Below are 12,798 nucleotides of genomic sequence, written 5' to 3' on the forward strand. Positions count from 1 at the left end.
GAAGAACATATCAGCCATGATCGAATGGCGGAGCAGACTCGATGGGCCGAATGGCCTAACTCTGCTTCTATATCTGATAGTTTTATGGTCTTAATTGTACAGTAAACTGCAGAGCCAACAGGAGATTTTAGTTAAGCTCCTTAATGGAACTTAAGGAAAAATGTAAAGCATGGTCTCAAATTTACTGCCGGTCACTTTTAAAGATAAGAATCTATTTTTTCCAATTTTAGGCAAACATGCTGTAATTGTGGTAATTTATTTTGTCCTAGGTGTTGCGATGTGTTTACTGCCCATTGTACAAAGTAGAAGAGTGTGTCCTGTTTTGACACATTTACAGTGGTCGGCAATAAGTATAAAAATATCGTTTAATTTTATATGCAGTGCAATGGAGTCATAAAAGTATTGGACTGAGACCATTCATTGCACAATGCAATTCACAGTCAATAACACTTTCAACTAAATTGCCAGTGAGAACAGCTCATAACACTCAGGAGGAAGTTGTATTGTAATGCGCTGTCATGCATGCAGAGGGCGCACCCCCTACCAAGTACAAACTGTTTTGAAGAACCCATCAGGTTTCCTTAATTTTTCCAAACATTAGATCAAAAATCTCAACAAGTTTAAAAAACCAAGCAAATCTAAAATAATGTTAAGGCTCTCAGAAACCAATGCACGTTGGAATTAGGCTGGGGCCTGGTACCAGAGTTATTGAGGCAAAGCAAAAGTAGCGCACCACTTTACAAATATTTTTGTTCGCTCTTTGAAATAAACCATCTTAATTTGTTCCAATGGATTTAAAAGAAATAAAGAAGCTTTACCCTTCTCAACCTCTTTTCAGCTGTTAACACGATTGATCACTTCGCGCTTGTCCAAAATCTCTCAGCCATTCTGTTGGACTGCGTTCGCCTTGTTTCTCTTTCCCATCCATTCATAGCCAGAAAATCATCTGGTTTTTTTATCCTGCTCCCACAATATTATTTCTCATGACCCCATGTATTTATCATGTCCCCCATCTACACGCTGTCCTTCAAAGACCTCGGGCTGGATTCTCCATTTCCCCAGCCCCGTTTTTCTTGGCAGCGCACCATTCGCTGGTGGTGGGATTCTATACCCCCGCCACTTGTCAATGGGATTTTCCACTGAAGGCACACCATGCCGCCGGGAAACCCACGGGCGGGGTTGGGCTGCTAGCGTGAATAAAGAATCCCAACGGCCAGAGAATTCTGACGCTCATCTGAAAAGAGTTTCAATGAAACAGTCTCAATTTGCACATGTGCACAGGCCACATCCTCATCATCACCTCTTGCTATCTCTAAATTGTTAGACAGCTTGTCCGACATCCAGGACTTGATTAGGAGACAGTTCCTCAAACTAAACATTGGGAGAACAGAAGCCATTTTCTCTGGTCCCTTCTAGATAATAATAATAGAAACTCTGTTCATTAACCACAATACCAGCCCTCTCCAGGGCAGCTGTCTGAGCCAAACCAGACTTTTGCAATCTTCATTCCATATTTTTAGCAGAGAAGAGAACTTACCACGGATCTTGCTCACCTCTTCAGTTGCCTATTTTAACCTCTAACGAGGCAGACTCCATCCCCGTCGAGTTCCCTCGCTGCTAAAACCCACAGCCATACTTGCGTTACCTTTAGACTTGGCTATTTTACAGATTTCAAATACTCTTGGCTGCTCTCCCTCATTCTTCCCATCTGTGAGCTTTACGTCATCATAAGCTCTGTTCCGCCATGTCCCAGTCACCCATTACCCCACCAACCATCTCGCCCTACTCAACCCCCCCCCCCCCCCTCCCTCCCACCGTGCTCGCTGATCTTCCCTGTCACCGAGTTTAACAAGATTTTAAGATACTTATGCTGGTTTTAAAATCCCTCTCTGGCCTAACCCTGCCCCTAACCCTAACCTTATCTCTGTAATATCCTTCAGTCTGTAACTTCGCTTCTATACCCCTGACTCTCCAATTCCAACCTCTTCATCATCCCTGATTGTAATCATTCCACCATAGGCCACCATGTGTTCAGCTGCTATGGCCCTTGGTGCTGGGATTGTGTCCTCAAACCAATCCCCATTGACCAAGCTGTTGATCATCGACCCTAACATCTCCTTATTTGGCTCAGGGTCAAATTATTTTTGATAATGCTCCTGTGAGGTGCCTTGGGACGTTTTACAAGGGCCAGAGTTTTCTGGTCCCATCATGGGCCTGCTGTAGAGGGATACGGCAGCCCGACCAGAGGTCCATTGACATTCAGCAGGACCGGGTGATCCTGGTGGTGAACGGGGCTGGAAAATCCCACTCCATGTTAAAAGCCCTGCATAAGTTCATGTTATTTTGTTTTTTAAATTTAGAGTACCCAAATTATTTTTTCCAATTAAGGGGCAATTTAGCGTGGCCAACCCACCTACTCTGCACATCTTTGGGTTGTGGGGGCGAAACCCACACAAACATGGGGAGAATGTGCAAACTCCACACGGACAGTGACCCAGAGCCGGGATCGAACCTGGGACCTCGGCGCCGTGAGGCAGCAGGGCTAACCCACTGCACCGCCGTGCTGCCCATAAATTCACGTTATTATTGCAGGTCAGAGACAGCATGCAGCTTACCCCTACAATTCCCCCAGACTTCAGAAAGCATCTACAGATTGGGTTAGCGCTTTATTTAAATTACCTGCACAATTCCCCAACTTATTACTTCACTGCGGTTCCCCTCAGCAAAAATAATAAATCATAGTAGTGGAAAAGAATTCAATATTTTCCACAGCAATCTTTTCATCGATTTGGTAAATAATTTTAATTACATGTGACAAACTAAGATTCCCGATAGTAAAAACACTTTTAGGACAGTGCATTTCCACCACTACGTATGTTGCTATCATTGTAGTGTCTGGCATTATTAAGGTGGCCAACACAATTCAACCTCACCCCCTATAATGGTTCACTGTTCCATTTCTAACCTGCTTCAAAGCAGTCCAGCAAGCACTGCAACACATTCCAATAAACACCACCCCAAACTGGTTTGTTCTGTTAACTTAATTATTTTTATTCCTGGGCTTGGTTAGTAAAGTTCATTCTGACTGAACACCCAATATAAATGAACCCTTACAATTGTAGCTGTCTAAAGATAAATGCCCTGTTCAAAAACCTCCACCTCTTTAATTTCGGACCAAGCACAATGCTCCAGGCACGGGAATGGAAAGGAACATGCGTAAACACCTGGATTGTGTGTAACCAGCCAGGTGAACAAAGGTGATCCAACCTTCTACTCACAGAACTAGAATTATACACCTCCATTTTCACCTGCTGGTAACATAATTCTACTGAGAGAAGAAATATGGGAACCAATTTTATAGGTCACCAGGCCTCGTAATCCTACTTACTCCGTACAGGATTGGTAAATGAGCCAAACCTCAGGCTGAGTAACAAAATAAAATGTAAAATGGCTCTCTATGCTGGAAAGTTGGCAAAAATAGTTTGTTTCTCATAAAAATTTTCCAGTTCTCGTTAATTTCAATTTGCTTAATTTTGAATAAAACATTTCATTTTTATGCAAGTATTTGTCGACATCGTCTACTCTTGCCAAGCCCAATGTTATTTTTGTGACTGGGTAAAGCACAAGCAAGAAAGATTGTGGTCGGAATTTTCCCATCTGGGACTAAGTCCCATGGCTGGGGGGATGAGGAGGGCTTCCTGCTGCGAAGGGAAACCAGACCATCTCCTAACCTCATTAACTATGCATTTGGGGGCTTAATGTCGTATTCTGTGGCGGGGTGAACTTGATTGCACAGCATTCCACCATCATATCTGGGTGTCATATTTGAAAGGCGCCCAATATCACTGACCCACCGTTGAAGAAAGAAGGTGGCCCTCTTGAAAAAGAAGTGGATTGCCTGGAGCTTGTTGAGACTGGAACACTGAACTCCCAAATGGCTCTGAAGCTGGAAGACCACTTATAGCTGCTCGCCTCATCAACTGCTGAGGTGTTCCAGGGTCCAAAGTTGCTTGCAGACTCCATCCCGAGCTCCCGGAGGCAGCTCCAGGCATTCTTCAGGTAGGTTTCAATTTCTGCACACAATGTTGTTCCAGAGATATTCTGGACCAACGTGCTTTTCCCGCTGGCATCCCATTAATGGGATGCAAATCAGCTTCACGTCTGTCGCCAGTGGACTTCTTGATCCCATGGGAAATTCATGCTGGCATAAAACCGTTCTTTGGAACTCCTGCCGAATTCTTGTTCAGATTTCTGGCATCCGCTGTATTTAGCTCATGTAAGAATGATCATAGATTGATCAGGGGTGCGATTTACCGGCAGCGTCCTGCCAGAATCTGGACGAGAGATAGCTGTTCCATCCCAGGAGAAACCTCTGCTAGGATTCCAGGTGATCGTTATGAAATCGAAATGTTGTGATCAGGATCCTGCCCACAATGGGCGGGACCCAGGCTCACACAGTTAAACCAGCTTAAAAGCCCACTTAACTGGGCGCGATTCTCTGCACCCGCGAAAAATCGCGAAGTTGGCCGTTAAAACGGGCACGTTTTACGACGGTCGGGAAGGGTCCATTTCCCGACGTATTCACGTCCGGGAAATGGGCTAAGAACGCGGCCGCGTCAATCACGTGCGTGATGACGACGGAACGCGACAACGATACGACCACGCCCACGTGACGCCGCCCGACGACGTAAAAAGGCGCCGGCGACCACAGAATCTGTCGGCCATGATGTCGGAGATCAGGAGAGCTGCCCCTCGGTTTGTTGAGGCCGATGTCGAGACGCTGCTCGATGCCATCGAGCAGAGGAGGGGCATCATCTGCCCGCGTAGAGGGCATCGCCAACCTGTCAGCGCTGTGCGCCAGGTCTGGCGTGAGGTGGCTGCTGCCGTTAGTGCTGTGGGGCAGACCCCTCGCTCAGCAGAGCAATGCAGAAAAATGATGCACGACCTCACCAGGGCTGCCAGGGTAAGTGCCAAGTGGGTGCCCCCTGGTCACAACCATCCCTCCCCCCTTTACTTAATCACCCACCTCCCCCCCTGGCACGGGGGGTGGAGGGGGATTGGGGCAGTTAGTTGAGGGTGGTTCACAAAGTTGTCACAGACCCAGCGCTCTGGCCCCCGTGGAGAGATGCAATGGTCTTATGACAACTTGACCCCCAAACTGTGCCAGTATCTGAACAGACTGCTGATACCTGCCGTATTGTAATGATCTACCTATGTCCCCTCCCCCAACAGGCCAAGACCGCTCACAACACCCGTGAGCGGCACCAGACTGGAGGGGGTTCGCCCAACCTGCACCCCCTCACCACGTTTGAGCAGAGGGCACTGGACCTTGTTGGGGGGTCTGGGCACCCGGGAGGTCGCGCTATGCCGAGGTTGGCGGAGCTGCAACAAGTGAGACAACCCTCCATGACAAACACCCCCCTCCCACATCCTTTGTCCGCGTACACACCCTGCCCACTTGGACACCTCCCCCATCCTCTGTCCCTTCACACACCCTGCCCACTTGGACACCTCCCCCATCCTCTGTCCCTTCACACACCCTGCCCACTTGGACACCTCCCCCATCCTCTGTCCCTTCACACCCTGCCCACTGGGACCAGGTCCAGCGCCCGGCCCGAGCGAATCTAAATAAGCCGTTTCATTCTCTTCCCTAGGACGTGATGCCAGAACGACCAGGGCCGTCTGCCTCCAGGCGGAGACACGCATCTGGCCCCACCTCACCCAGGGCTACACAACATTCGGTGCCCGATCAGCGGGGAGTCCCATCCTCCCCAACAGAATCTGCATTTTGCCTGCATTGGGGATTGGGCCCGGGAGTGACCTACCTGTATGAGGTGGGGTGCGAGGGCCTGATGACCCCCTTATAGATGAGTTGTGGCACTGGGGTCTGGGTCACGTCAGGGGGGTCATGAGATCGAGGTGCCATTTGATCTCTTCTTGCACTGAGTCGCTCTGCTAATCGAAGCTCCTCAGTGCAGGAAATAAGGAGAGTGCGGCCTCGGTGGGGTACTTTCCGCCAGGTGCCATTAGATAGGGGGCTCATGTGGAAGGAGTGATTTTTTTTGATCAAATTGTGCCCCAGGACTGATCTTCCCATAGACCATGAGTAATCAGCTTTATCAATGAATCTATCAGACCTATTAAATCTTCTGAGGGATTTGGAAATGAACAGCAATTCTTAACTTTTAACTTAAAAAAAATGGTGTGATGATAAACACCTCCATTTGATGTCTGTAGTAAAATATGCAATGGCCCAGCAACAATGGCAGAATTTCACATGCTGCAGACAATTTAATGGAAAATCTGAAATGTTGCATTTACATTGGGGGAAGTGCATTCTTGATCTTCCGATAAACTGTTTGCGACATCCAAGGCCCAGCCAATGGTATGGGGCTAAATGGTTCTGAGCAGAAATTGAATTTTAAAACCCATCTCTCGGTCATGAGCACTTCAACTGCACAAATCCACCCACTGAACGTCCCCACCCTCGCTAAGGCATAAAATCCCATCCCGCCACCCACAGTCAAAATCAGCCCCTCTCCTGTTGAAGCAAAACTTGCACTCAAGACTCCCTGCTGCGGTGAACTCCTATTTGCCCCTTCTCCTTTCTAGTGAGTGCTTTCCCTCTGCTCCAGCTCTCCTCTTCTTTTCTGTCCCCCTTCCCCTTTCCTTGCTTTGTTCCTTGGTTCATTCATCACTCTGCCTGCTAATGTTGCTTGATGTGAAATGGAACGCTGGTCTTGACACCACGGCCAAAGTTTTATGTCTCCCCTGGCGGATGGGGTTTACGTCACACAGTCCCAACAGCCAAAGGTTTTCCTGACTCACATTTCAAAATGGTGGATTTTGTCTTCAATGGAATACAATTTCATCGACAGAGAAAGAAATCAAGAGCCTCCATCTTGGCCTCTTCTAACTCGGAGCCCAAATTTCAGTTTGCAAACATTTTCCTCGAAGCAGCAATGAAACTGTGAATGACCCCACCCTGTGTTTATTTAACAGCAATCAGACTTTGTCATTTTAAAGAGAATCTTCATCTTCGGAAGCAAAGTAATAAATGTGCATTATATGGTACAATGGTTCAATCTTACTCATGTGGTGTATCATCAGGAGCTGGTATAGCACAGTGGGCTAAACAGATGCCATGGAATGCAAAACAAGGCCAGCAGCGGGGGTTCAATTCCCATACCGGCCTCCCCAAACAGGAGCTGGAATGTGACGACTAGGGGCTTTTCACAGTAACTTCATTGAAGCCAACTTGTGACAATAAGCGATTATTATTATTCTATGCTTACCAAGAGCAACATTTTAGGAGATCTAGCAGTTGGAAACCTGATAGCTTAACATTTACATAAAAGAGGCCATTATTTAGTCAAGGGATTCTACTGAAAAATTTGCAAAAACCATCATTACCTTGACAGGTTCCATCGATTTTCACTCCTCCTCGAGCACAGGACAGTGACTTTTCTTCTGTAATTGCTAATTGCAATGAGGGTAGAAAAGTGAAACATTTAGGATGAGCAAGATTAAAACAGAGCAATAGCAATCTGACTTATTTTATTTTCAAAACAACAGGAGCTGTTTGAAGAACAGAACTACACATTTGGTGAGCAATTTTTCTTCATTCATCACCACGCCCAGTTAATTAACAGATCACTCCAACTGTATGTTATAACATGAGGTGAAAAGACCTCTATCAAGGATGCATGTCCTGAGGTGTGAATGGATATGGGTCTGGCAAAGGATTCTGCAATCATCAGACCGTTTTGAAGAGGTGAAAAGCATCCATGGTTGTTCCCTGCAACAGAAAGGAGTTGACTTTCTATCCAAAGGTAAAATGATGATCCAGATGACTGGAGTTGACAGTGCCAAATGATTAGTGTTCAATTCTAATATGTTCATATCCCATCTTACAAGCCATAAAGTGCTGGTTATTGAAAATAGAGATGTCCTGGTCTATGCAAATAAAGGTCACGCAGTTTCAATATATCCATAACACATTCTTATAGAAAAATATACATTTTATTTCTGCCTGAAACCAATCTTCTATCAAGTATATGATCTGGAGGGCAGCACGGTGGCCTAATGGTTAGCACAACCGCCTCACGGCGCTGAGGTCCCAGGTTCGATCCCGGCTCTGGGTCACTGTCCGTGTGGAGTTTGCACATTCTCCCCGTGTCTGCGTGGGTTTCGCTCCTACAACCCAAAAATGTGCAGAGTAGGTGGATTGGCCACGCTAAATTGCCCCTTAATTGGAAAAAATAATTGGGTAATCTAAATTTATAAAAAAAAAGTATATGATCTGGGATAGTCCCAAATTGAACGCCTCCGGTTTGATGAGCAGCTATCTCTTCAGTCTGAACTTCAAGTTGGGTATTGAAAGGCCCTCCTATTGCCTCCTTCATCAGCCTGTTAGGTCTTACTGAATTATTCAAGTTTGCATCCACATTTTCCTCTTATCCTGTTCTATCTCTGTTGGAAAAGCCATGGTACCTCAAGAGTACTGCCAACACCTGGTCCACAGCAGATGCCATCTCCCTGGCCCTACACTCATCCTTGGAGCACCTCGACAACAAGGACACCTACATCAGACTTCTATTTATGGACTACAGCTCCTCTTTCAACACCATAATTCCAGCCAAGCTCATATTAAAACTCCAAAACCTAGGACTTTGCAACGGACTTTCTGACCCATAGACCACAATCAGTAAGAATAAACAACAACACCCCCTCAAGTGGTACTACACTCCTGTATGCTTCACCCAATACCTGTGTGTATGTATTTACATTGTGTATTTTATGTTTGGCCTCTGTATTTTCTTTTCCTGTACAGAATGGTCTGTCTACTGTACGCAGAACAATACCTTTCACTGTACCTCGGTACATGTGACAATAAAAATCCATTCCAATCCAAGTTTCTTCTCATAGTTATCAATCTCTGATAGCATCTTGGTGAGTTTTAGTGAATAATGGTATCCAATAGAGTTTGTCAATCCCACTATCTTGGTTTTGCTGTGATTTGCTTTGTATTGTCTCACTGGCAAGAGTATCATGGAGAGCATATATAATTGGTAAAAAGATTACATGGTTGGCATAACACCACCATTTTTCAACTCTTAGTAAGTGAAAATTTGATAGACTGGCCCCTTAATGTTGAGGGTTTTGAAGGATGATTAAGCACAGGATAAGACTTCACAGAATGGCTCAGTCAGGCTGGCATTTCTCTCTCCTCTCCTTGCAAAGATTAGCTCATCTTGTCACTTGGGATTTAAAGACATAGGAACAAGGAACAGGCTATTTGGCCTGTCCACCCCATTCAATGCGATCATGGATGATGAGGCAAAATTCCATATTCCCTCCTGTGCCCTATATTCCTTAATGTTCTTGATTGACTGAAAATCAATCTCAGATTTTAAAATTAACAATGAACTCGCCTCAAATGCAATTTGTAGACAGAGTCCAAACATTTGCCATTATGTAGAGAGGTGTTTCCTAATTTCACTCCTGAAAAGGTCTGACTTCATTTTTAATCCATGGCACCAATCCTAGACTCTCCAACCTGCGAAAATAGTTCCTAACATAGTTAGGAATAGTTCCCTTAGTACTTTGAAAACTATATTGCTCCTTAATCTTCTAAATTCCTGAGAACACAATCCTGGCATAATTCTCTCCTCATAATTTAACCCTTGACTGTTAGATATAATTGAAATAAATCTATGCTACATTCCCTCCAAAGCCATATATTCTTCTGAAGGTGTGTGCCCAGAACTGCTTCAAAGGATTCAAAACACCCAAAAGCAAGTCTGTAATGTTTCCATTGTTGAGTTGGTGCTAGCACTATTTACATAATATTGTGATCAAGAAGTGCCCATATTTACCAACTACTTAAAATAGCCAGAAGTGCACTCATTCAGACCATTCATATAATTTACTTCATTGGCCCACAGTTTGTAGCACAAGGATTGTCGGCAGTGGATAGGTTAACTGTGTCTTTCCCAAAAGTGAAGTTCGCTTTTCAGGTCCTCATCCCAGAGGCATAATTCAAAATCATCAAAGTTACCAGCAATAGGAAAAATATTGTTGTTTTCACAAATGTAAACCCAACATTCATAATCAGTAAGTGAGATATTAGAGTGTTTGTATGAAAATATTTTGGCCATTATTTGAATGGTAATCCATTTATTTTACCATAGTACCCTCACACAAATGCAGCCGGCATTTGTATAGTACTAATCTCAAGATAACATTTCCAGGTTTTAGATTGTATTAGTTATTAAGTTAATGTACAGTATTCAAAGAATTTGAACAGATTCTGTAGCGGTGTGCATGAACTTGCTGTGTGAGTACAGATATGGTTTATATTATAGTTCACAGCTTGAAATATATTTTACAGCAATACCAGCTAAGTTCTCAGTAAATCTTACCAGCCGAGAAATTCAGCTCCTTAGGGTTGGTGGAGCTGACATTACGGATGTTGGAGGCCATTGAGTGTTTCCAGATGCTTTCAACGCAGTCCCCTATGCTGGGAAAACATTCACTTGAGTGCTGTGTGAAGTGGGCAAGCTCTGAGTGATGTCCTATGCCAACTTGGAGCCAGACTCTTCTAGACTCCTAGACAGTAACAAGAGGCTATCTGGCAGGTTTGACAGCGCCTCTAGCACCTCGGTGTGCATTTCCATCAATTTTCTCCTGTAAGCCATCCCATTGCTGTCCTCAATTGAGCAGAATTTGTGTGCAACCTTGTCCTCTAATGAATTGGCACACCAACTACCTTAATCCTTCCGCTGGCTGCAGCCCACTTGTGCCTGTTGACTCACCATGTACAGGTCTGACATTGCACTCTGCTCATAGGCATATACAGTGCCCATATCTGAGCTGGTGGTTGCACAGGTCAGATCAAGTGACTCTTCATTATTGCTGATAAAGTTGGGACGAGCAAGGGGAAGAAAGCAAGAGATATTTTGCCATCAGCAGCTTGCTTATCAAGTCAGATAGCAAGGCAAGGGAGGGCTGGGCTTTGAGAAATGAAAGAAGAGCATACCATTGAGGCTCAATATTCTCAGTGATGCTAGAAGATACAGACTCTGTTGCAGCAGGACCTGTAATCCAGAGAACTATCTCCACAAGAGATGCACGCATCTTTGTTCCTACTACTTCTGTATTGTTTCTACTTGTTATTGGAGATATTGCCCAGCTAAAGAGAGAGGAGAATGTGAATGTGTTCCATTGTGTTTGGGTAATGTACCTGAATGGCTGGAGGTATATATCGGCAATAACCTGGGTATGAAGTTGGTATAATTCGAATGCATGTACAGGTGAAGTGAAAGATTTGCAAGTCAGACGTGAATCCTGAATGTTATGGGTGTGAATCCATAGGTATGGTGCATGGAGTGAATTTGAAGATTCTGGTGTGGTGGGTAAGGGGTACTTTGAAGATATCTTTAATGAACTTGTCTATCCACATGGAATCATTGACTTTTTTATGGCACTGTTGCAAAGTTCTCTGGGTCAGACTCCTTGCATTGATCTCCTTGGTCACTTGCTCCCATTTGCTTCTCAGGGTAATCCTTCAGAGCCTCATTGCCTCGATTGGAAATGCTTTCTCACGCCTCCTGTCCTTCACCGTGACAAAGGTCGCAGCATTGTATTCTTGAACCTCGGAGGCCTCACTCCTCTGTTTGTGCAGCCCTAACTTGAAGCCATTGTCAGTACAGACAGACAGCAGCAGTTCCCTTTCACTGAGTGAAGCTTCCTTTAAGAGGAGCAGACTGTCTTTCAGACCAGCAGCCTGGTGCCAACTTGAGATCAAAGTCTGCTGCTCGGCCTCTGACCAAATGCTCAGGCAGAAAGCAACATGAGCTGCATTTGGATCAATGCTACAAACAGGAAAATGAAGAAGCAGCTCGAGGACAGTGTATTACCGACCTCAACAGAAATGGGTGTGGACAGGTTACAAACCTCAACCCAACACACAAAAATGGGCCGTAACTAATTTTTCGCCCAATGAATTTCAACAGCCATGTCAACAATAGACAGCCTGTAGATTTTTTATCTGTCATTCATGAGAGCAGAAATAATGACTCTGGTGTCAATAATAGCTCTGCAAAGGAAAAGAAAGGTGAGTGTCTTGAGGTGTGATAACATTGTATAAAGACAAATCCTTGAAATGATTTTTATCGTCAGCTACTTAAAATCCAAATCATTGTCTGTGATATGGAGTAAGAATTATTTTCAAAAATTTCCCAAAGTATCCCAAAATAAGCATTCCATGAACATGTGAGAGAAATGCCCAAGCATTGCCTCAAATGTGCCCTCAAAATGGAATTGTGATTAAACCGAGTGCTGAGAAAGGAAAAGGCAAATGCTGATTGTCGAGCTAACAATTATACTCAAAGCCGAGAGACTGGTACAATAGAGGCTTTATTGTTGTACGATGCTGTCCCTCCATCTGCAACTGTAGACTAAAGGTCTGAGTGGCTCACATGCATATTTATACACAAGCTCCCTGTGGGCGGAGCTAGTCGGCAGGGGCTTACCAGAGGAACCTGTATTACAGGTACAGGCATACATCCCTGCACCTCAAGTATGCTTAACTACAGTGGTTATCTCACCACACTGATCAAACAGGACATTCCACACCATTGATAAAAAGCAAACTACCAAAACCACAGGGCCAGAGACAGATCATGAAGGAGTCATAAAGATGTCTTCCCTAATCTGGGCCAAAGTAGACACTTTGCAAGCAAATACCTAAAAAGTTAGTGAACAGGTAACGCAGCCTTTATACATTATTGCTTT

General features: G+C 44.7%; 1 protein-coding gene across 1 annotated transcript in view; it reads right to left on the minus strand.

The window, feature by feature from the left end:
• LOC119962093 (von Willebrand factor D and EGF domain-containing protein-like) overlaps positions 1-12,798 on the minus strand; it is a 423,161-nt gene that overhangs the window by 311,403 nt on the left and 98,960 nt on the right. The window contains exon 4 of the mRNA XM_038789945.1: positions 7,414-7,479. Within this exon, the coding sequence (XP_038645873.1) occupies positions 7,414-7,479 (66 nt within the window). The remainder of the gene's footprint in view (positions 1-7,413; positions 7,480-12,798) is intronic.

The sequence above is a fragment of the Scyliorhinus canicula genome, chromosome 2 (assembly GCF_902713615.1).
Source record: "Scyliorhinus canicula chromosome 2, sScyCan1.1, whole genome shotgun sequence".
In the NCBI taxonomy this organism is placed as follows: Eukaryota; Metazoa; Chordata; class Chondrichthyes; order Carcharhiniformes; family Scyliorhinidae; genus Scyliorhinus; species Scyliorhinus canicula.